Raw genomic sequence first — 26,631 nt, forward strand, 5'->3', positions numbered from 1 at the left:
CATATACACTCTTGTACACGTATTATACATGTATATTGTATATGATATAACATTGCTTCTCATATACACTCTTGTGCACCTATTATACATGTAAATTGTATATGATATAGCATTGCTTCTCATATACACTCTTGTACACGTATTATACATGTATATTGTATACGATATAGCATTGCTTCCCATGTGTACTCTTATGCACATATTATCATCTCTATTTTAAAGATCAATGACAGGAAGAGCATTTGGTCGCTAAAGATTGAGTAGTCGGAACCGTGAAACTAGTGAAGTTTAGAGCTAATAGAAAAATACATCATTTCTCATCCCTACCTTCATTTCAAGAGAGGAGGCAAACCATAAGCTCAAACAGCCAAACGTGATGAGAGGATAACTCTATTACAATCTATTTCAATTCAAGCCATGAACTTACCTCTCGTGTGTCCAGTGCTAAAATGACTAGGTAATGGCCAACTGTTCCTAAGACTCAACAACAAATTATCAATTTTCAGCAGACTACTAGCATGCTATGTTCTTTAAATTGCCAGCTACTTATCTAAAAGTAGATTTTTGCTACATCTAAAGACAGCCTCAAAAACAATCACAAGGTTGTTAAGCTAAAAGCGATTTTGGTTTTATAAACTAACTATTTCCTTAATAAAGAACCACCAGGTTTTGTCTGTGTTCACATTTAGTCCAAGTAAACCAAAAAGGACTATTTCTCTTTGATACAGCTACTAGAATTTACTCTGTGACAGCAGTATCGATATGAGTGGAGCAACGAAGGTACACCAACCTTGCAAACACTCTTTACATACTTCCTGGGTGCTCTCATCTTGAAACTGACCAGCTGGACACTTGACTTGCTCGTGGCTGCCCTCTGGGCAATGGTATCCGGGTGTACATGAAAATGGATTACTCGTGCTCTGACCAGTTGGGCAGTAGTAGCCTAGACAAGTAATAACAGGTGTTTCATTCAAAAGTAATGACTCACTCCTGGCAGTGCTTTACATGACAGTGACAAATTTGCCAACAGACGATTGGTGTAAGAGTACATGTAAACACTCGCTACAAACAATAGCATTCTTATCACCATATTTGTAGCTGTTCTTCCGGTTCTCTACTGATACGCAGACTTGAAAAAAGTACACCATTTTAAAATTGGAGTTGTCTCCACTTACCCGCCATGCATGGTCCAGTTGGTTCAGTCAGCCCTGAGTTCTCACAGTAGAAGCCTGCAGTACAGGCTGTACAGTCGTTGACATCATCAAGACCAGCCACGTTGCTGAAGGTGCCAGGTGGACACTTAGGCTGATTCCGTCCCGTGCCGTAGCCTGAATAATAGCAATGACTGAGACCAAAATCTATCATGATATAAACAAGTGAGTAAAACTGGAAAAGGGGCAAAACCTGATGCTGATAGAAAGTTTTAGTGAATTCTAGCAGCGAGGAGGAGAGGGCTTAGTAGAAATAACTAAAAACACAGAAGGAGACTTCTATAATCAGTTAGAGAGAAGATTAATTCTAGCATCAACAACACTAGTTATCTCAAGGATAATCAGCTGAACATTTTAATTTATAAATTTCCTTTTCATAATGATATAATGATATATAAACTGCTTGGTTGCTCTTCAAGCCACCAAGTAATACCCACCGCAGTATCGTCCTTCAGGGCAAACCCCTCCAGTGTTTGGATCTACTGGATCAGCTCGAACTGCAGCGGAGGAGCAGTAATAGCCTGGATCACAGTCTCCCGTCGGAGCTCCTAGCCCGGTTTCATTGCAGTACTTTCCTTCATCACACGAGACGGGTTCATAGCTACCCACTGGACAATAGTAACCGATTGGACACAGTCCACCAGTTTGATTGCTTGGACAAATGCATGAACCTACAAAAGACAATTGCTTGCTGTCCTAGAGGTGAGACACGTAGAAAAGTGCTCTAGATGTGAGGCAGGCAGAAAAAGTATCGCATATTAGTAGTACCTCATAGTATTAGAAGTCCTCATATAATTAGTAGTAACTCATAGTATTAATAGTAACTCATAGTGTTAGTAGTACCTCATAGTATTAGCAGTAGCTCATAGTATTAGTAGTAACTCATAGTATTAGTAGTAACTCATAGTATTAGTAGTAACTCATAGTATTAGTAGTAAATCATAGTATTAGTAGTAACTCATAGTATTAGTAGTACCTCATCATGTTAGTAGTAACTCATAGTATTAGTAGTACCTCATAGTATTAGTAGTACCTCATAGTATTAGTAGTAGCTCATAGTATTAGTAGTACCTCATCGTGTTAGTAGTACCTCATAGCATTAGTAGTGCCTCATAGTATTAGTAGTGCCTCATGGTATTAATAGTATCTCATAGTATTGGTAGTACCTCAAAGTATTAGTAGTAACTCATAGTATCAGTAGTACCTCTAGCATTAGTAGCACCTCATAGCATTAGTAGTACCTCATAGTGTTAGTAGTGCCTCATAATATTACATTGCCCGCAAGGGCAGCAATTAAATTAGCAGTTTTTTATTATACGAAGCTAATGATTAGTATCAAAAGAAAACAGTTTGTTTATCCAAGAAAAAAATCACTTTAGAACATGCCAAAGCAGATTTGCAAATACATATTCTTTATGACATTTATAGGTGCTACTCTATGTATGTATGGCAGCCTAAACAAGACAAGGCTATCTTGCCTATCCTTTCGCAAGACACGTAAGTGTTTGTAGGAATAGAGAAAAGTTTAGCAATTTTATTTGAAATGTCAGAGATCTGACGGATTAATTCACGAAGCCTCACCTCCGAGATATTCGTTAAAATCTTGGGGTGTGGCAGTGGAAGAGCCAAGAACACAAAAATGTCCAGCCTCACAGGGTCCATCAGGATAGACGCTCGCTTCATTCGCGCAAAATTCTCCAGGAGGGCACGGGTAGCAATCGCCTATGCTCTGACCGAGACTGGCATTCCTAAAGGTTCCAGCGGGACAAGGGTACTGGTTACTGTACTCTGTTGCATTTGGACAATAATGACCCTGCAAAAGATAGCAAGAGCATTGCATGTATTCAAGGAGCTAAGTTCAGGCATACAACTAACTTATTTCCCAATGTCATTATTCCAATTAATATGTAATGAGAAGTTTCTAAAAAGATCATCAGTTTCAATATTGGTGGACTTTACTATCACTGTATAATTGACTTTACTATCACTGTATAATTGACTTTACTATCACTGTATAATTGACTTTACTATCACTGTATAATTGACTTTACTATCACTGTATAATTGACTTTACTATCACTGTATAATTGACATTACTATCACTGTATAATTGACTTTACTATCACTGTATAATTGACTTTAGTATCACTGTATAATTGACTTTACTATCACTGTATAATTGACTTTACTATCACTGTATAATTGACTTTACTATCACTGTATAATTGACATTACTATCACTGTATAATTGACTTTACTATCACTGTATAATTGACTTTACTATCACTGTATAATTGACTTTACTATCACTGTATAATTGACTTTACTATCACTGTATAATTGACTTTACTATCACTGTATAATTGACTTTACTATCACTGTATAATTGACTTTACTATCACTGTATAATTGACTTTACTATCACTGTATAATTGACTTTACTATCACTGTATAATTGACTTACTATCACTGTATAATTGACTTTACTATCACTGTATAATTGACTTTAGTATCACGGTATAATTGACTTTACTATCGTGTATGGCTTACTTTTAAAATACAATAATTTAGTGCTTGCAACAACATAAAAGGCTATGAAGTTATACAGTCAAACATCTACTTATGATCATCTCCACATATCAAATTTCAAAGAAAAAATGCAAAAATTGAGCAAACATTTGACTCTATCCCTAAAATAATTGTCCACATGCAATGCTTGTAGCTTCTCAAAACATTGCAGTTTTGTAACTAAAATGAAGAAATTCATCAAAATTAACAATTAAACGCAAGAAAATATAAAAATAATGAAATGATATCAAAAAAGATACAACTTTATCTATCACTACCCTTATCACGACTTCTATCACAACTTCTATAACGACCTTAACCTTGACCCATATCATGACCTATATCACAACCTCCATTATATGGTAACCTATATCATGAATTCTATCATGACCTCTCGCTCCACACCTAAGCCCTACGCATCAGAGAGTCAACATTTCATTTTGTGTGAAACTAAGTTCAAGTAACAATAACAATCCTTTGTTATTGATTATCTGATTAATTTAAACTTTCACATATAAGTTAGGTTTTATGTTTATATGAAACATATAATACATGTATTTGTTTAACACCGGGTATAGCTACCTGCATAGTATTAAAAATAATAGATTCTCTCTCAGTACCATGACCTGTGAGGACATCTACGACCATGGTTCTCCCCCCAACTTACTATAACCATGGCAGAAGAGCTCATCCGCCCTCCGCCCAGGTTGCTAGCCACCCTCCTCATCCATGCGGGAGAGCAGATAGGGAAGCTGGTTTAGTCACCGACGACCCAACCAGATTTGGCAGAAGAGCAATCCTTCGTTTTTTTTATGACGTCATTTTATCGTTGTCGGCCATCTTTATAGACAACTTTTATCGTTAAAACACGAAGCTTTTGCAATGAATTTTGAAATCGATGCTTTTGTTTGCAATTTATTTTATTGTAGTATCAAAATCACACCAATAAATACTATTAAATAAAAGAATAACGATCATTTTCTGTTCAAATATTATTATATCATAGTAGTTTAGATAATGTTGGATTATGTTTTAGAGTTGTCTGCTCGTCTTTATTATTATTCAACTTATATTTTACCCACAATTCTTTTTCTTCTCCCCTTGCTTGATTGTATCCTGATAATGGTGGCTGTATAATAAAAGGACTCAACTATAAATCCCTTATAATCGCGTATAAAACAATATTTTCTACAAATAAGGCGCATTTTCGTGAACGAGTGCATATGCAAACGACTTGATGATGTCAAAAAACAATGGATCGTGGTTGAATGCCCTTCCTAACATCCCAATGGTCATGTGACTTGAACCACCAATCATAAGCCAGCACCCTAACCACTGGACAACGCCTACTACTTTAGAGAGAGGGCCGAACAAATACCAATGTGTTCTTTTAGGAATATTTGCCCCATATTACGACAGTTGTAACAAGTGATGCACATCACAAAACGAGTCAATATTGTACATTAAAAGGTTTGATTATATTACTGTGACGAAATTCTTATTTTCAACGGAATATACAAATTTAATCATTGAAAAACGCTGCTCTTATCTGATAACAAACAGCCAATGTGTGTTTAGAACAACAGAATAGATTATTACTCAGGTTAAGTTAAACATAGAAGAAAGTATATATCTATGCAGATTCACATATTATAGTATAAACTATAATAATACAAAATAATATAGATCATAATAAAGGATAATAATATATTACAATGCTACCTACAGGCTTCACTTGGCTCCATATAAATGAGTTATATGCATAAAATAGAATAACTCTGGTGCAAAGATGGAGGAGCCAGAGGGTGCCTAGGCAATATACCCCAAGTTATTTTACTGTTGAGATCCCTATCACATCTTCTTACCTCAGGGCAGGGAAAGTACTCAAAGTCAGAGATATTTCCAGTACAGAAATAGCTGGCAGGGCAGGAAAAGCAGACGGCTTGAGTTGTAAGATTGTTATACTGTCCAGGCTCACAGCTTAAGGGTGTCGAGGTGCCCAGAGGACAATAATGAGATATAGGGCAAGGACCTCCCTCCGCCGCATTCTCGCCTTTAAAATAATTAATAAGAGTTGAAACCTCCACACTAATTCTACCTACGCACTAACTTTACCTCTGCACTCACTCTATCGCTGCACTAACTCTACCTCTGCACTAACTCTACTTCTGTACTAACTCTACCTCTGCACTAACTCTACCTCTCATTCTGGCTAATTTAAAACATCATGTACAATGTATAATTATATACCTTCAAGAAATTTTCTATTCTTCAATTCATTTAATCTTTTTCTCTTCCAACATGGCTTTTACTATTAATTTAAGAAGTAATTGAATATAAACAAATAATAGATAAATTATGCAGAACCAACCAGTTGGTGTTGGTTCAACATTTCCTCTCCAGCAGAAATAGCCAGGTTCACACTGGCCAGTTGGATTGACCAGCCCTTCAGAAGCGCAGTAATGTCCAAGAGCGCAGTCTATGCAATCAGTTGGCTGTTTGGCTCCAGGAGTGTCCCTGTACGTGCCATTCGAGCATGGTATGGGATCTTCAGTAGCCTCAGGACAATAATGACCAACAGGGCACACGCCTCCTACCGCGTTGGCAATTAGCGTCTCGTTGGTAGGGTTAGGAATAGAGTTGCCAATCTTGCAGTAATAGCCGGGAGAGCACGGCCCCGTACCTGTGTTATTTGTTGAGTAGTCAAAGGAGCGGGCACCTGGATTTTGACAATAGTAGCCACCTGCAACAAATTTTATGCTAAAAGTATTTAACAGAAATGTATTTTCATTGACTCGATGCATTTGTTTAAAGAGATCGTCATTAAACTGATAGTTTGACTCTTTCAACTAATAGTTTCAGTTGCATTCTATGAAGCTTTCAGTTGCAGCCAGTTTCAACCAAAACTAGATTCAGCGAGTTGAAGAGGTTGATATATGAATGAAAGGTTAGTGAAAGGTCATACTACAGTACATCTCATATCTATTCATTCCGTGTAAGTTCTCTAGCGAGTAGAAGCATGATGTCTCTGTGTTAACTGTACGAAGAAGAGTCCACAGTTAGCTCGAAGACTTTTTTGGTTAAAAGGGAATGTATATATGCTGCCGGCATCAACAGTGTTAACCCTGTTTGACTGCTTATGCTAATATCACTGTTTGGAGCAAATTTATAAACCACTAGCATTGTTTTTGCATCCTCACAAAACATTTTACTAATATATTTGCCAAAACAGCCGTGCCGCAATAAGTCATCTTCTCATTAATGATTTACTCTATCAGAACAGAGCAGAACAGAGCTCCCACATCTCTTGCAGATAAAACTCAAGTAGCTCCATCTGGCACTTCTATAATGTGTTTTGTTTTGTAAATTTTCACACATTTTAGAAATCTGTAAAATGCTTTTAAATGCTGCAAGTTTATAGCACTGGCCATTTGTAAAGTAACAGATGGTAATAGCATACAATAAACTATGTTACCCATCAAGGTGTAAACTTAAACAAGGTGAAGATCTTACCACTAATAAACTGACAGATATTCTGTTTGTTGGTAGGTTTGCTTTTGTTTAGACTCCAATTGCTTTTACTAGCTTATTTTACTTGACGGGTCGAATTCTTGGTAGTATCTTTGATAAGCGCAAACAATCGTTCTAATATGATAAGCTGCAATTTGAGGTACCCCTCTGAGATACATTCGGGTGCAGGATACCAGCCTCTACCCAAGAATTGTTCTCAGGACAGGCTACAAGTTATCATCCTATACTAACCTCTGCACAGTAAGCAGTCATCTTCGCTAATCATGTTGTACTGGTCGTTATATGTACCAATAGGGCACATGGGAACAGTAGCGCCGGTTCCAGGAGGACAATAACGACCTCGTGGACAGTCCGTCCCTGACTTTATTCCTGTCCCTTCGTGAGCACAGTCTCCATTGTTAACGCAGTAGTAGCCAGCGGAGCACTCATAGCAGCTACTCAGGCCAGTTTGGTTGCTGAATGTACCATCTTCACAGGCAACGGGAAAGCCTAAAGTAGGAAAATAGTTCAACTTGTCAGGTAATGCAATAACAAGTTGTATTGGTCATCATCTTATAGCGTATCGGAGAACATCAGCATTACGTAGCAAAAGTTACATATCTCACGAAACGCTGTCTACAAGATTGTTATAGTTACATGTACATGTATATGTCTACAAATATCAATGTCTATGAGATTATTATATATATATTATCTACACAGATCAATGAGATTATTAAAGTTATTATCCAAGTAGACATTAAAACATACAAGAAGAAATATAATAACATAATATGAAATACAATAATATATTTAATAGTAAATATGCTAGTATATAAAATATAAAGCCCAACGAATATTTATCTTTGATTATTTTTGTAATTTATGCATTAGTTTTATTGGACATACAACAAATATCTGATAGCTGATGTAGCCCGTCCGGGCACACAAATAAAAAGTTTCCCGAATGAAAAAATATTCATGCATGTTTGTCACCAACCCAAGTATTTATTTGCATGATGGCATCAAATTACTAACCTTGACCCGGAGGACAGTAGTATCCTTCTGGACATTTGTCTCCTGTAACAGTGTCAAGTGGAGTGGGTGTTTTGGCCTTCCCCTGGCAGTAATAGCCTGCTGCACAAAGTGTATTCGGCTCTGAAAGGGCTAATCCCACACACGCCCATCCCGCGGTGCAATCCAAACATCCATCTTCTGAAGTCAGTCCCGTTTGATTGGAGAAGGTTCCATTTGGACAAGGATGAGTTACATAATCTGATGTGCCTACAGAGTATGAGTCACCCATCAAACTCCTATCTCTGTGTACTTTGGGTATATCTATGTCCTACGAGTATATCTATGTACTGCGAGTATATCTATGTACTACGAGTAATCTATGTACCACGAGTATATCTATGTACTACGAGTATATCTATGTACTACAAGTATATCTATGTACTATGAGTATATCTATGTACCACGAGTATATCTATGTACTACGATTATATCTATGTACTATGAGCATATCTATGTAGTATGTACTATGAGTATATCTATGTACTATGAGTATATCTATGTACTACGAGTATATCTATGTACTGCGAGTATACCTATGTACTATGAGTATGTCTATGTACTACGAGTATATCTATGTACTGCGAGTATATCTATGTACTATGAGTATATCTATGTACTATGAGTATATTTATGTACCGCGAGTATATCGATGTACTACGAGTATATCTAGGTACTGCGAGTATATCTATGTACCGCGAGTATATCTATGTACTACGAGTATATCTATGTACTGCAAGTATATTTATGTACTACGAGCATATCTATGTAGCATGTACTATGAGTATATCTATGTACTATGAGTATATCTATGTAGTATGTACTATGAGTATATCTATGTAGTATGTACTATGAGTATATTTATGTACTATGAGTATATCTATGTACCGCGAGTGTATCTATGTACTATGAGTATATCTATGTAGTATGTACTATGAGTATATTTATGTACTATGAGTATATCTATGTACCGCGAGTGTATCTATGTACTATGAGTATATCTATGTATCGCGAGTATATCTATGTACTACGAGTATATCTATGTACTGCGAGTATATCCACATGTATGTACTATGAGTATATCTATGTACTACGAGTATATCTACATGTATGTACCGCCAGTATATCTATGTACTATGAGTATATCTACTAACATGTCTCCACAATTAAAAGGTATATTTTGTGAGACAACTCATTCACACTCAACCACAAGTCTATGCAACAAAAATAAATATAAATTACCTTCAGGACAAAAGTAGCCTATAGGGCAGACCCCTCCATAGCCCTCGGATCCATCAGGATTTGTCTTCTCAGCACCAGTTAGACAGTAGAAACCACTTGCACAAGGAAAGTCGGTATCGTTCAGGCCAACTCTTGTACACGCACGCCCTAAAAATTGAATAGAGCAAACCTCTTATGGTTGGCTGGCAAATAGAGCACATCTTTTATGATTGGCTAGGCACCCTTTCCAACCCTAATCAACTACCAGAATATTATCTGTAAACTTTCTAAAACATTAGGTTTCTCCATACTGTACATAAATTCTACAGTTGCGCTTGCTTTTTGCTTGGCCAGAAAAAGTGCAAAACTTCAATTACTTTTGCATATTTTGTATATTTTGTATATTTTGTTCAAACTTGATGGACTAAGAAAAGCGAGTGTCAGGCGCACACTGCTTACCTGGTGTACAAGGGGCACATTCATTCTCTTTAGAGAGGCCTTCCAAAGGATTGTAGGTACCTATAGGACACGGTGTGGGCTGTACTGACTGCGCAGGGCAGTAAGAGCCAGTAGGACACAGAACAGGATCTACAGAGCCTTCGAGCCCGCAATAGTACGACTGCGGACAGGCTAAGCACTCTCCTTGACCTTCACTGTAAAACATCAAGAAAGACTCCTTCTAAACTTGTAAATCGTACATGAAGACAATTCAGTCTAAGTCTAATGAAGTCTCAATTCAGGACTAACTTCAAATAAAACTCTGAATGTGAAAGTCTCATCAACAACAAATATGAGTGTTGAGTTCACTATAACATTACACCTATTTAGCATCTCTTTAAAATCAATACCAATTATTAGTTACTATAATTATCATGCGTACATACACATGGCATGCAGCAACGGCGTGACTTCTTTTTGCGTTTATGGTGATAAATGGTCAAAATGGAATGAATATCGATGTTGTATTTCATTGGTTAAAAATGTGACCTATTTTGTATAGTCAGAGTGTGAGTTGGTATAAAGTCTTTGTAAAAACTTATTTCAAGTCATAAACAGACTAGAAGTCATTGCTCCTCCAACTCTATCAGAGGAAACACAACTCCGACAAATCTTGGTGTAAATGCACCCTTACTCCTAAAGCCTTGTTGACAGGTGCTCTTAAAAAAATAAAAACAAAAAGTAGACTAAATGACTAGAGGCTGCTGCCCTGCTGCCGGCAGCAGTCCTAGTATCAATCTTATAGGTCGGCTATACCAAATTACTGATGCCTAGTTATGGCCAAGATGATGCTTCTAGAGTTTTCACAAGTTAATAAATACTGCGATAGATTATAAAATCTTTTCTCTCTGAACCGCTTTTCAATTGCAAACTAAATCCAGCAAGATATATCTAAACTGATGCTTGACTAAAGACTCCTAGCATGCACATGCATTCTTTAAATACCTTAATAGGTTTGTACAATTCACTAACTTCGTGAAAACCTGAGATATCTTGTCACTTCAAATCTGAATGAAACAAAGCTAAGTGCACACCATCTTACTTGTTCTGGTAAAACTCTCTTGGACATGGCTGCGGAGCCCAGGATCCAGCTAGAGTGTAATGCCCAACAGGAGAGGTATACTGGTTGCCTGTTGACGCCCCGCCTGTACAAAAGTAGCCAGCAAAACAATCATCTGTGGCAGCGGAGCCCTGCGAGCCTGAGCAGTACTTTCCAGGTTCACAAGGAATGCAGTCCTGCTGAGACTTGGAACCACGAGATGGAACATAATAGCCAGGATCACAGGGTAGAGGCGCTGCCGTACCGACTGGACAGTAACCACCAACAGGACAGAGACCACCATTCAGACCATCTGGTGGTGATGATGTGTAGGCACTGGAACGGCAGTAGAATCCAGCATCACAAAAACCTGTGAAAATCCATAAGAGTAGTGAGAGAGCTGATGTTAAATAATATAATATATATAATAATAAATATACAATATTAGATAATGTTGCCTCTTCCTAGATCATTCTTATCATGCAACTGATCTGCAAGCTAACATAGACATAGATCTGCAAATATGACTGTTGACTCAATCAAGCTAACATATACCTAGATCTACAAATATGACTGTTGACTCAATCAAGCTAGCATATACCTAAATTTATAAATATGACTGCTGACTCAATCAAGTTAACATATACCTAGATCTATAAATATGACTTTTGACTCAATCAAGCTAACATATACCTAGATCTACAAATATGACTGTTGACTGAATCAAGCTAACATATCCCTAGATCTATAAATATGACTGTTGACTCAATCAAGCTAACATATACCTAGATCTATAAATATGACTGTTGACTCAATCAAGCTAACATATACCTAGATCTATAAATATGACTGTTGACTCAATCAAGCTAACATATACCTAGATCTATAAATATGACCGATGACTCAATCAAGCTAACATATACCTAGATCTATAAATATGACTGCTGACTCAATCAAGCTAACTAGGTGAAACTAAACATTCACATAAACTAGGTGAATGCCCTGCGTTGCACAGCTTATAAAAACAGCTTATAAACATTACATTACTTACCTACTACATTAACTCTACACTACATTACCTGCAACAGTTTATAAACTGTTTTTACTACCCGTGCAACGTCGGGTGTTCATGGCCGTGAGGCCAGTTGATAACCATTACACGGGATGCAACGTCGTTATGAGTATTTTAACGTCATTATGTTTATGGCCTATTTTAGATACGTAATGAATATCTTCACTATTAGTAATAACTATGGTTAGATGAACAGCTAGTTTACTAAAAAAGCTCATCACCTTCAAACCGATGGTTCAGAGTGGAATCCTCTATGAAGCGAATTTTTCGTTCCCAAGACTTTGTCCTTATAACTGGACATACGGAGACCGAGATTTATATAGATCTTGTCTTTATATGAATCTATATATATGATATGAACATAGACCTATTAACTATACAGTTAATAGGTTAATAATACAGTATAGGTAATAGGTCTATGAATATGAATCTCAGTGTGTATTTTTTTGGTCTTTTGGTTGGTCATGCCTGTATCTAGGATTTGATCTTCCCGTACCTCCAGGTCTGAAGACCGACGATCTAAACCACTACACTATGATCGTTCATGAATGATTGCATTGTGATTACATTAATTACATCGATTAAATTACTCACACTTGAAGCGCTTGAATTATTAACTAGAACAGTTTATGGTTATGTAATAATTACTAAACTGGCTTAAAACACGGCTATTGTTTCAATAAAGATTTAGACTACTAGCTTACGAGGTAAGTTACTCAAATTCACTGGGTAATTATTTTATCACTCATGCAGCTCCGACATTCAACTAATAACATATACATGTATATTCCAGGTAACTACACAACATTTTAGTATTCATCTAGTAGATCATTACATGTAAATATACCTGTTGGCTCAACCAAACCAAGTCCAGCGCAATATTGTCCTCCTGGGCAAGGTTGACAATCTGTAGAGACAGAAACTTTAGTCTGATTTCCAAAGGAGCCAGCAGGACAAGGTTGAGGGTTGATTGTACCCGTCACACAGAAATAGCCTTGAGGACAATCCTATGTAGACAATAGAGCAAACATTAAAACAATGAAATGCAAGATTTACATCCGCTTTGAGAGTGTGAAACTAAGTCAATTTATTACACACGTTGAACTTTAAAAGAAACAAAAGAAAAAACAGTACTTTTTATGAACTGTGATGAGCCGAGTCAATGATAGCGTGACCTAATTAATAAAACACAAAATCTCTATCATATTGGATTATGACAGCGATCACTCATCGTGACGCCATCTATTTCTTCATGTTAGGTAGCTTCCAAAGAGAATGTTTGCCAGGGTTATTTATTTTTTCGTCAGCTAGTAGTAGTATCAAAAGGGTCCTGTCTTTGACTAGAACAAGCTTAGCCTTGCATCATTCCTTTACTCGGTCTTTGGCATCAACTATTATGTCACTGGTCTCAAGATAACATTCAATTACAAGGTCCTGGTATCACTTTAATATTCAATTACAAGGTCACTGATATCGCTATAATATTCAATTACAAGGTCACTAGTATCACTTTAATATTCAATTACAAGGTCACTGATATCACTATATTATTCAATTACAAGGTCACTGATATCACTTTAATATTCAATCACAAGGTCACTGGTATCACTTTATCATTCAATTACAAGGTCACTAATATCACTTTAATATTCAATCACAAGGTCAATTGTATCACTTTAACATTCATTTACAAGGTCACTGATATCACTTTATCATTCACTTACAAGGTCACTGATATCACTTTATCATTCAATTACAAGGTCAATGGTATCACTTTAATATTCAATTACAAGGTCACTAGTATCACTTTAATATTCAATAACCATGTCACTGATATCACTTTATCATTCAATTACAAGGTCACTGATATCACTTTATCATTCAATTACAAGGTCAATGGTATCACTATAATATTCAATTACAAGGTCACTGATATCACTTTAATAATCAATTACAAGGTCACTGATATCACTTTAATATTCAATTACAAGGTCACTAGTATCACTTTAATATTCAATTACAAGGTCAATGGTATCACTTTAATACTCAATTACAAGGTCACTGGCACTACTTCAAGATTCGACAAAAAGAACACTGGCCTTACAAAAAGTGTCTCTAAAAGAGGATGAACTTACGAGAGGTATCTCCAAGCCCTCAACATCACAGTAGGAACCTGATGTACACTCGGTGCAGTCTGCAAATGACTCACTGGAGGCGCCATATCGGAAGAATCCTATTGGGCATGGATATGAAGTAGAAATTCCTGTTCCGAGTGGGCAATAATGTCCTCCTGGACAAACATCTACTGTGGCGTTTAGACCTTCCTGATCACAGTAATATCCTGTAAAACATGGTCTATACAATTATTGTTGTTAAAGTACCGCTGCACTGTTATGTATATAACAATATAATAGGTATATAATAAACCATTACATATTATATAGTGAAACAAAGTAATCTCAAAAGAATACTTAGTTTTATATAACTGTTCTTTGACAAGGAGTTGTTTATCGACCAGTTTTCAATTCTTCTTCACCTTGCAAACAAGTGCAAGTTAAACAGGGCTAGTTGACAAGTGCTTGTTAACAAGTGTTTGTTAATGGTTGCTTGTTAACGGTTGCTTGTTAGTGGTTGCTTGTTAGTAATGTTAGTGTATGCTAACACCTCATGCGTTTGTTAAATCATTAGCTATGTTGTATAATATATGCTGCATACGAATATGCCCTTTTTGTTGCATCAGTTACATTTGGCAGTCACAAAGTACATTGCTTAGCTAACAAACTTTCTTGCGCAATTATAGCTACAATTCTAGAATGAATTCTACTTCAACTGTCATAAAATTCTATAACTTTAAAATCTGCCGTCTTGCATTGGTTCAACAGAGCTGATCCCAAAAAAGCAAGATGAAAATTTTAATAACACCGTAAAACCTCTAATTGAACGCCACCTTTACGTAAACGCCACCTCTATTTGACCACCACTTTGACATTCTTTGATCGTTACGAAGCCATAATAGAAAGTGGTCAGTTAAAACGTGCCCACAAAATTGTACGAGTAATGACTTGGTTACATCAATAACAATTTATTGTTTCGTTGTTTTGTTCGTATCGAAGTTCGTTTTCCAACTTCAAAGCTTTTGTTGAAAACTTTGTAAGCAACTCTTTAAAAATAATCAATAACTGTATCAGGCTAATAGTAGTTCCTTGTTTAACGGAGTCCTGGTACTTCAACGTATGTGAAAAACGGTTTACATTTACAGTGGTATATGAACGACTATTTTTAAGCTAAAAGGCGTGCATGCAGCTAAATGTTTCTCATTATTTGTGGGAAACGCAACATGTAAAAGTTTTGCTTCGCTAAAAAAATGGTTTGGATGCTAACATTAACTAGTTGAGCAGTTTAGAAAGTTTGAGGTCAAAAGATATTGTGAAAGGTATTGAACAGCCACAAGATGTTTGTTCCATCGAAAGCAACAATCAGAATGCAACTGGCCAAGCAAACGATGCAAATATTTTTGTTTCAAAAATCTTAATCCTTGTTTCTGCATGTATAATAAGTATAGTTCGTTTATTTCACTTGTTCTTGAATATATATTTGTAGCATTTGATAGATTGTTATTATTATATAACTGACAAATTTGCAGATTTATAGAATATTATTTGATAGCATCCTTACAGTTATCTTAACTTGACTTGCAACGGATCGACAGTCATAACTCCTCTTCTATTGCACATAAAAAGCCAGTTTGAGTTGCAAACTGTAGCGAACATAGCAATAAGTGCAATGAGCATTTATGCAACATTGTTAAATCTATATATATATAAATCTCAGAGTTTGTTGTTCATTAGTCGTTCGGTCTGTACAGCTATAGATGGTTAGTATCTAGCAGTGACAAATCCAGATCACAGAAGATTTGACCTCGGAACTTCCGCTCACCAGGCGCTAACCTAACCAATTAAGCTAGGTGATATGTGAAGGATTCATTGGGCGATATGAGTCATTATCTGGGTTAAAATACCTACGCAACTAAAGCTTGCTCTCACGGCTCTTATTAGTAAGTTAAGCAATCCGGATACTAGCTTTCTCAAATTAGCCATTTATATTCGTCTGTTTGAATTTGAAGAGCTTTTCTTATTGATGCTTTGCAATTTAGTTGGTGATATAATTAGTTTGAAGAAAGGAGAAAACAGTAACTATATTGTACATTTGCAAAGAGCAAATCTCACGGAGTCATAGTGAATATATTTTGTTGCTTCCTTAGCAAACTTTTTCCTTCAAAACAGCAAATCCTTACAAATATTCATCAGGCTTTCTGCTGGTTTGAAAACTTCATAAATACCATGGTAACTGTGCCTCAATAGGCTGTAACAGCCTGTCTCAGACTGACACTATTTGGGTAATAGTGTAGCTGTGTGTGTCACCTGTCTCAGGCTGACACTAATTGAGTAATAGTGTAGGTGTGTTTGTGTGCGTGCATCACCTGTCTCAAACTGACATTAATTGTGTAACATTGTAGTTGTGTGCGTCACCTGACTCCAGCTGTCATTAACTAATTGAATGGCAGTACACCTATACATGTATATGCATGTCACCTGTCTCGGACTGACACTAAATGCATTTTTCCACAGTCTAACCATTACTTGTGCACAGCTTAACTTTTTAGATATGTGTTAAGTTTAAACTTTGCTTTTGAAAAAAGCATTAGACAATCGTAGCAAAATATATAGAAAGAATAAAATATTATCTTACCTGGAGTACACTGCTGACACTCAGACACCTTCTTCAGTCCAAAATGTTCATTATAGGTGCCAATAGGGCATGGAATAGGGTAGGCCTCCACAGAACCATTTACACAGTAGTGACCAATCCAGCAGCGATCTTGTACTAGCTCAGGCACCCTTGCCATTACGGGTGGACAGTGCATGCCCGCAGGACAGACTTTAGTCTGGTACATGGCTGAGATACTGCAAGCAGGCAGCGCAAACAAACAACTAATAAACATCGCTATTCTAAAAGCGCAACTGAAACCTGACAAGTTCAGATAACCCTCACATTTGATTAAACACTCGTTAGGAGAACTGTGGTGTGTAAATATGCTAACAGACTATCAGAGAAATGGTGAGAAATGGTGAGAAATGGTGAGATACGGGTACCTGGTCGCATTCGTGTCACAGTAGTAACCAGCTTGACATCCAGAGCATGCCACAGCCCCGACATCTGAATAGTAGCCTTTGGCACATGGTGTGGGAGAGACAGTTGCATCTGTGGGGCAGTAGTAGCCCGCCCAGCATTCCTCACAGTATGTCAGGTTCTTCCCTTCCTTTATGTGCCTGGTACCCACAATTCAAAAGTTTACAATTTAACATCGGCAAAAGCTTTGTACTTACGGCTTCAGTTTCCTGTAAAGCTTTCAACAAAATTTACACAAAACTGCAACACGGCGTAACCCTACAGCATTGGTATATGAATAAACAATAGCTTTGGCACCTAAATGTTCCAGCGGGGCAGTCCGTAGGCAAGACTGAGGCTTGAGGGCAATAGCTTCCTTCAGGACAGTCAATACATTGTTCCCAGGCTGTTATACCAGTCACATTATTGTAGGAGCCAGCATGGCATGGGTAGGACGTGCAGCTGGGAGTGCCCTGCGGGCAATAATGACCAGTACAGCACAGATCTGCAAAAGATCAGGAGTGACCATGCATGAACTTTATAGCGCAGCTCATGGCAACTTAGCGTGTTCAGTACTGTTAGAAAGTCTTCAGTACTGTTGGAGAGTCTTCAGTACTGTTGGAAAGTCTTCAGTACTGTTGGAAAGTCTTCAGTACTGTTGGAAAGTCTTCAGTACTGTTGGAAAGTCTTCAGTACTGTTGGAAAGTGTTCAGTACTGATACAGAGTGTTCAGTACTATTGGAAAGTGTTCAGTACTGTTAGGAAGTATTTAGTACTGTTAGGAAGTATTTAGTGTATAAAATTAAACTTCCTGGTTCTTATTGAGCAGCAAAATATCTGAATGAATATTAACAAGAATGTGTATTTAAAATAACCCAGAAACATGCATTCATCGGGCTTCCTTAGCTTTACCTGATCTTAGCAAGTAACAGAAAGTGTAAACATAGACTAGTTTTTTCTGCAATGTCGCTAGCAGAGAGGTCATTAGTATCAATGGCGTTTGAGAGCATAGGTTTAAAGGCAGCATGCTAGGGCAGCTATCCTTACCAGTTGGAGTTGTCGCTCCCTCGAGACAGTACCAGCCTCGGGTACACTGATAGCACTCCGCTTGTTCCTTCAAGTTAGTGTGGTTGGTGTATGTACCTGCTGCACACGGATAAGTCTCGGGATCAGGAGTGCCAGCTGGACAATAGTGACCAGGAGCGCATGGTACAGGAGCCTTCTGGTTACCTCCAGTGCCAACCTGATAATATTAGAACAACTTAGCAATATCTGATATTTAAACAAATGTAAGCAGCTAAACATAGTTTCAAATCAAGCAAACGATTTCTATGCAGAACACTCGCCTGTATGAATACTTTCGTAAGTCACAAATGAACAGAGATGGATGATTCTATTAGTAAAAACCAAAGAGTGAGGCTGTCATTGAGCATTGTTTATGCTTGCAAAATATTTGGTAAACAATTAACATCTAATTTGAATTTAATTGTAACATTCTCAGAGCATCAAACAGAGCTCAAATATACCAAGGCCTTTAGGAGTATAATATAGACTTGCATCAAACAGAGCTCAAATATACCAAGGCCCTTAGGAGTATAATATAGACTTGCATCAAACAGAGATCAAATATACCAAGGGCCCTTAGGAGTATAATATAGACTTGCATCAAACAGAGCTCAAATATACCAAGGCCTTTAGGAGTATAATATAGACTTGCATCAAACAGAGCTCAAATATACCAAGGCCTTTAGGAGTATAATATAGACTTGCATCAAACAGAGCTCAAATATACCAAGGCCTTTAGGAGTATAATATAGACTTGCATCAAACAGAGCTCAAATATACCAAGGCCTTTAGGAGTATAATATAGACTTGAATCAAACAGAGCTCAAATATACCAAGGCCTTTAGGAGTATAATATAGACTTGCATCAAACAGAGCTCAAATATACCAAGGCCTTTAGGAGTATAATATAGACTTGCATCAAACAGAGCTCAAATATACCAAGGCCCTTAGGAGTATAATATAGACTTGCATCAAACAGAGCTCAAATGGGCCCTTAGGAGAAAAACCACACTTAAATTTTAGTTTGAGTCTAAATATGAAAAGTTGAAAATGATAAAAAATTTCAGAAGTTCTCCAACAAGCCTCTCCGAGGCTGCTGAACGTAATAAGCTAGTAGTATGACAATGTATTGCAGCTTCCACTACAATCGGTATAAGTCAGCTCACGGATAATCTGAGACTGACACGCTAGCCAGTAAACAGTACACAGTAAACAGTACACAGTATACAGTCTTACAGTACACAGTAAACAGTATACAGTCTTACAGTACATAGTCTTACAGTACACAGTCTTATAGTACACAGTAAACAGTGCACAATAAACAGTACACAGTCTTACAGTAAACAGTACACAGTATACAGTCTTACAGTACACAGTCTTACAGTACACAGTCTTATAGTACACAGTAAACAGTACTCAGTATACAGTCTTACAGTATACAGTCTTACAGTACACAGTCTTATAGTACACAGTCTTATAGTACACAGTAAACAGTACACAGTCTTACAGTACACAGTCTTATAGTACACAGTAAACAGTACACAGTAAACAATACACAGTAAACAATACACAGTAAACAGTACACAGTACACAGTAAACAGTACACAGTATACAGTCTTACAGTACGCAGTCTTATAGTACACAGTAAACAGTACTCAGTATACAGTCTTACAGTATACAGTCTTACAGTACACAGTCTTATAGTACACAGTAAACAGTACACATTAAACAATACACAGTAAACAGTACACAGTAAACAGTACACAGTATACAGTCTTACAGTACACAGTCTTATAGTACACAGTAAACAGTACACAGTCTTACAGTACACAGTACACAGTCTTACAGTACACAGGCACAGTACACAGTAAACAGTACAAAGGCAAAGTAAACAGTACACAGTAAACAGTACACAGGCATAGGTCTGGCAGCACCTTTCACTACACTATTACAACTGACCAGTGACTGGAAACTAGGAGTTGTGGGTAAGGGTTTACCAAACAGGCGAATCTCTCGATGCAAGGTCCGCAGTCAGCTTCCTTTGTGCCGTTAGAATAGTCGTTGTAGGTACCAGCAGGACATGCGTATTCGGTCTGGTTAGACAGGTAGTTGCCACCAGGGCAGTAGTAGCCTGGTGAACAGGGCAAGTCTGGTTCAGACAGACCTTGGACAGTGCACGCCATACCAGCTCTGCATGGAATGCACCGAGCAGACTCGGTAGCACCAAGGTTTGGATTGTAGAAACCTTGAAAAACACATGGCGACATGTTATTATGGAGCCGTGTAAAAGACCCGGTTTGGACTAGTACTCTACACATGGGTTGTTTTACAGTTTAGTGAGAGATAACCGCTACATGCCTATACGTACCGGGTTGACAAGGGTCAGGGTACTCGGTACCAGACACACAGAAGTAGCCAGAGGGGCAGACCTTACAGTCTGTTTTCATTGATCCTCCTTCTATTTCTGTGAAAGTGCCGGCATCACAGTTTGTTGGTGTGCCAGAACCCGAAGGGCAGTAACTTCCTACAAGAGAGAGATATGAGCATTTCACAAATCATCATTGCGGCACCTAATAATAGCAATGACTGAAGTTGTCCCCCACTTTTCTGCCTTCTTTCTTAATTACCTATCACCAGTTCTGATTTGTACTGTTCAAGGGTTCATAGCAATACTGAATCACAGCAGGTGTATCATACAATACCATATCATTCGTAGTGTACTATTTAATAATGCATCACTGCAGGCATATCTCCTACGAGTGTGTCCACAAAGATGTACCACATCATAATATATGATATACTAACGGTGATACAATATCATTGTATTACTGTGAGTATATCATAATACAATACTGTATAATACTGTATTGCAGTAGGTGAACCATACAATAGTGTTGTACTGTTATTAAAAATGTTGAATGCCAAGATTTGGGCACCCAAAGTTTGATAGCCATAATGTCAACACATAATGGACTAAAGGTCGACAGATAAAATGATGACATCCAAAAACTTTATAATTTTTTCCGAGATAAATTCCATCATTATAGATTTGTTTTCTTTACAATTTATTATTCGTTGTGTAATTTTATTTACTGAATTAATGGCGAAAACCTTTTTTTTAAACCTTGGACATCCAGTATTACCCAAAATACTGCAATACAAGGAAGCTCTAGAGCTCAGAGTCGGCGAAAACCCTCGTGGTTGTTCGATCGCGCTCGAGCTAGGAGGCCGGCTTGGCCTTTCCGAACTAGTAGAGAGCCTGAGAAGAGAGGCCGAGTCAGCCCTTGATTTGGCCAAAAGCATGAACGGCTGGCAACTGGCCATTGTGTGAGAGATAGCTGAGTAACCATCAAGTCAAACATAGAGAGACCACCGAGTCAAGCGTGGAAAGACCTAGTGACTACAGAGCCGAAGATAAAAAGGCCAAGCTACCATGGGGTTGGCAATTGAGTAACCGACCTCCTAAAGAGTCGGCCAAAACCGGCTCCCTTCCAACACGGCTTTCAAAAGACCGACCTGTGTCTTACCGAATCAGCCCTTCCAGCATAGAGGCGAGGCTTATCAGTGGTCATAGTATATCAAGAGCCGCAAAAGAAACGATTGAAGGAGCAAAGAAAAGACTCATTGCTTGCAGATGGTTGTTGAATGCATTCACTGTACATGCTATGTTTACTCGAATATATATTTTGCCTTAAACTCAAAAATGGTTCGGTTCCTTGTGGGAGTGGGAGTAAAGGATTGAGGCACATTCTTTTACAATTCATTTAATCTTATTTCAAACTTTTATTTATATAAGTGGTTCGTGTAAGTTGAAAATATACAGTATATTCTTACCTATATATACGGTAGATACGCTACTTATCTAAATATTTTACCACTTGAGAAACTGAAATTCTTTCAAACTCACTCATGTAGCTCAGACCTCCAACCAGTTTGGTGGCACATATAACACCCCCTTTGCCTAGAAAGCTAACATTAGATGATATTCTATTTGTAGCCGGATTAGACTAACAAAGAGAAGAGTCATACCTTTAGGGCAAACACATCCATCACAGTACGGATCACTAGTCCCGCTCACACAGAACCATCCAGAAGGACAAGTATGGCACTGATCTGCTTTATGCATTCCAAATTCCTGGTTGTATTTACCAGCAGGACATGGGTAATCTGTGAAGTCACCAGTTCCAGCAGGACAATAATGGCCCTGTAAAATAAACATATAGCGCATAGTAATAGAGCTTATGTCCTGCAGATGGACAAGTTCAAGCAAACCCAAGAATGTACAACTTCTACCAAAAAATTGAGTTAGAGTTGTCTCCTTTCTTCTTTACTTGTTTCAATTAGTCAGTGTGTTGGCACTACAGTTTTTCTGTGCGTTACAAAGGTTCATTACGACTCGTACTTGCCGATCGCTTGAGTACAGGATACCTGTTTTGGCTAAGTTTGTAAGCAGATAATATACATGATACAAAAAGCAGTTAAAATTGAGCATTGCAACAGGTAACTAGTGTGCTCCATACTAATCTTTAAAAAGTAAAAATTTGTTACTGTTTTTACCCTAGACCAGATCAAAGATATTGCAAAGGTTGCACTACGCACTCTCTATGTAAATAGCAGTAGGTAGTAGCAGTAGGTAATAGTGGTAGGTAGTAGTAATAGGTAGTAGCAGTAGGTAGTAACAGTAGGTAGTAATAATAAAGAGTAGCAATAGGTAGTAACAGTAGGTAGTAGCGGTGGGTAATAGCTGTAGGTAGCAGCGGTAGGCAGTAGCAGTAGGCAGTTATAGTGAGGCTAATGAAGTACACTTGTAGTAGCAAAATATAATTGATCAAATAAGATTACTCAAAAGCTGAGGACAAGTTCTTGCAAAAGTGAATAAGTTAAGAGAGGACACGTGCTGACTCAGAGAGGACATGCGCTGACTCAGAGAGGACATGGGCTGACTCAGAGAGGACATGTGCTGACTTAACCATTTCAGTCATACAAGCCTCTGTGGAGGCTTGGAGTTGTCTGCACACAGTCCTCCTAGCCTCTGTAGAGGCTTTAGTGTAACTCTATTTGGCATAGACTAATTTCAGCCTTTGTCCAATCCAAATGAAGTCTTAGAGTAGCCAATCAATAAGAAGAGATGCTAAGCTTCCCTTATTGGCTAATATTGAACCATGTTACAATGAAAGTTTTCTGAGTAAAGGCCAATGAAAATATACGGAAGGAAACTCACAACTACGCGGCCATTTTTGATTGTTGAAAGTTGTAACATTTTGAAGTGCTGGCTTATTTATGGATTTTTCTAGTGATTTTGAGTATGATTCAGATGATTTTGTGGACAATGCTACTGGAGCTCATCCTAGAACAAGGGACATTGTTTTTGATGCTGATACTGGTGATGATGACTCACAATTAGGTGTTGATTTCGACTCGGATTCAGATTTTGATCAGCTGGACTCAAATTCTACTAGTACTGCTACTACTAGTAGACCTACTAGTACAACTGATACTGGAGCTGCTAGTACTAGTACTGCTACCAACATTTCTACTGGAGCCTCTGGTGATGACGGTAGTTCAGGAAATCTGGCAGCACCAGGTTATCTGGGATTCATCCTGTCTGACTTGGATAATACCCCAACACCCACGTTCGACTGGCAGCCTACTGAGAAAGTAATGTGCAGCCCTAACTTTGACCCAGCTGCACCACATGGACTAACAAGAGTAATGCCTGCTGATTCAAAGCCAGCTGACTTCTTCATGCTGTCCTACGATGAGAAACTTTTACAATCAGTATCTGATTTCACGAACGAGAATGCTGCCAGACGAAAGATAAGCGAGAGTACCATCCACAGCGGTTATGGAAAGTGGACTAAACTCGAGACAGACGAACTCCGAGCGTTCTACGCGCTCCGAGCATTCATAGAAATGTTCTGCAAGGATAGGCAGCGAAGTATCTGGAAACCGCAGTATGAGCTTCTCCAGATGCCTAAAGCTTCAACTGTCATGTCATTACGACGGTATGACCAGATAAAACGTTACCTGCATTACTGTAATGAAGAGACGTCAATTCAGGATCGTAGCCATCCTGAATACGACAGACTTTACAAAATCAGGTTCCTCATCAACCACATGAAAGAGCGATTCACAGCAGAGTACTCTCCCTCCCAGGATCTGTCAGTAGACGAGTGCATGATTCCTTTTTGGGGTCGCTGGAGTGGGAAATGTTACGACTCCTCAAAGCCAATCAAATGGGGAGTGAAAGTCTGGATGGCGTGTTGTGCTTCCAGCGGATATGCGCTAAACCTAGATGTCTATTCTGGGAAGGACAGAGACTTTGAGGACTTGACCACAGTGAAAAACTCTGCCGCAGTAGTACTGAAACTAGTTCAAAGTTACTGGGGTCGAGGCTACCATGTAGTTACTGATCGCTACTACACGTCACCTTATCTTCTCCACTGGCTACGTGAGCTTCAGATGTCTGGTACTGGTACATGTATGACCAACCGAAAGGAGTACCCGAAACAGCTAATAGCCACCAAAGCGGAAGCTCGGAGGTTGGAGCAAGGGGATTCTAAGTGGCTCCAGTGTGCGAAAACAGGAATTGTAGCAACCCGCTGGAATGACAAGAAACCGATCTACTTCCTGTCAAACTATGTCAGAGCTGAGCTGTCTGAGCCACCAACTGTAATCCGCAGAAATAAGAAAGGTGAGAAGCTGACAGTGAAGGCCACACCATCCGTCATTGTATACAATCAGATGATGGGTGGTGTGGACCTCAATGATAAAATGGCAAGACTCGATCGCTCTCGAAAGTCATATAAGTGGCACACGCGAATCGACCGCAAATGCTTTCACTGGTCCCTGTACAACGCTTATGTGCTCTATAAGCATGGCCAGGAAAAGCCGATGGAATTCAGAGACTTTGTCCTGCAGATACTGACGACATGGATAGGTGAAAAGTCATTCTCTCGACAGTCAACTAGGACAAACACACCAGCTGCCACTCCCAACAATCCGGAGATACGTCTAGACATGAGCAAACTACACTGTCCCGAGTGGCCTACTGATGGGTCAAAAGATCACCGCCGTGCAGTCTGCCAGAAAAAGTACCTGATAGAATTGCAGCAAAATCCAGAGAAGGCTTACAAAGACTTACAACACAAATCAGTCAAGAGTTCAATTCGGTGTGAAACCTGCAACGTGCACTTGTGCATCAAACGCGGTTCAGACTGCTGGAAAGCGTACCATACCAGAGTTCAGTATTGGAAGTAAAAATCTCGAACATTTACTCTTTTTTTGCAACTTCGTCAATCCTCTGTTATGTTTTCAGTCATGTCATAATAATAAAAATAATGTCTTTGAAATCATGTACCATTGTGTTTTTGTCAAATTTTTATATTCACCAAGTTTGACATTCTATACATTCTTCAGTAATTGAGCTACAATTTTGCTACTTATACCATTAGAAAGCCCAAAGATTTCTTATTTGAATGAATATAGGTGTTCTTATAAGAAAAGTTACTCCCAGATGGTCTAAATGACAATATTGTAAAATGAGACATAAACCTTCACTCTAACAATGAGAATGGAGAATAATTAGATAATTGCTTAATGGCTTGGGGACTGAAATGGTTAAAGAGGACATGCACTGACTCAGAGAGGACAAGCGCTGACTCAGGGAGGACATGTCATGACTCAGAGAGGACATGCGCTGACTCAGAGAGGACATGCGCTGACTCAGAGAGGACATGTGCTGACTCAGAGAGGACACATGCTGACTCAGAGAGGACATGTGCTGACTCAGAGTGGACATGTGCTGACTTAGAAAGGACATGTGCTGACTCAGAGTGGACATGTGCTGACTCAAGGATTAAAGCATACCTTTGGGCAGATGAGAGAGCCAGTGGGATAATTCATAGTAGGTAAAGGGTTGTCAGGACAATAATAACCAACTGGACACTCCTTGCAGCCTTCAGCCTCAGACCTTGCACCTGTATGGTTTCCATAAGTGCCTACAATCAAATTAGGTGTATTATTATGGTCGAGTCATAGCGTATATCCGTATTCCATATGGTCTGATGCCGGTAAAATCACAGTTCACAAAGCTTAAATCACCAGAGACAGTAAATGATCTAAACATTAAATAAACCAAATTCCATAAGGATTGAAAAAAATAATAACGACGAAGGTGACTTGAAGAGTTAACTGTTTTCATA

The 26,631-nt window shown here is 38.3% G+C and overlaps 1 protein-coding gene across 1 annotated transcript in view; it reads right to left on the reverse strand.

The window, feature by feature from the left end:
• Positions 1-26,631, reverse strand: part of LOC137386781 (uncharacterized) — a 168,532-nt gene that overhangs the window by 112,276 nt on the left and 29,625 nt on the right. Inside the window, 21 exon segments of the mRNA XM_068072928.1 lie at positions 791-943; positions 1,176-1,328; positions 1,649-1,882; positions 2,793-3,024; positions 5,645-5,832; positions 6,151-6,522; positions 7,542-7,799; positions 8,328-8,573; positions 9,606-9,752; positions 10,044-10,237; positions 11,125-11,491; positions 13,041-13,200; positions 14,329-14,534; positions 16,943-17,157; positions 17,347-17,523; positions 17,681-17,867; positions 18,410-18,605; positions 20,425-20,672; positions 20,796-20,951; positions 22,457-22,631; positions 26,297-26,427. Of these exon segments, the coding sequence (XP_067929029.1) occupies positions 791-943; positions 1,176-1,328; positions 1,649-1,882; positions 2,793-3,024; positions 5,645-5,832; positions 6,151-6,522; positions 7,542-7,799; positions 8,328-8,573; positions 9,606-9,752; positions 10,044-10,237; positions 11,125-11,491; positions 13,041-13,200; positions 14,329-14,534; positions 16,943-17,157; positions 17,347-17,523; positions 17,681-17,867; positions 18,410-18,605; positions 20,425-20,672; positions 20,796-20,951; positions 22,457-22,631; positions 26,297-26,427 (4,395 nt within the window).

Source organism: Watersipora subatra, chromosome 1, assembly GCF_963576615.1.
Source record: "Watersipora subatra chromosome 1, tzWatSuba1.1, whole genome shotgun sequence".
In the NCBI taxonomy this organism is placed as follows: Eukaryota; Metazoa; Bryozoa; class Gymnolaemata; order Cheilostomatida; family Watersiporidae; genus Watersipora; species Watersipora subatra.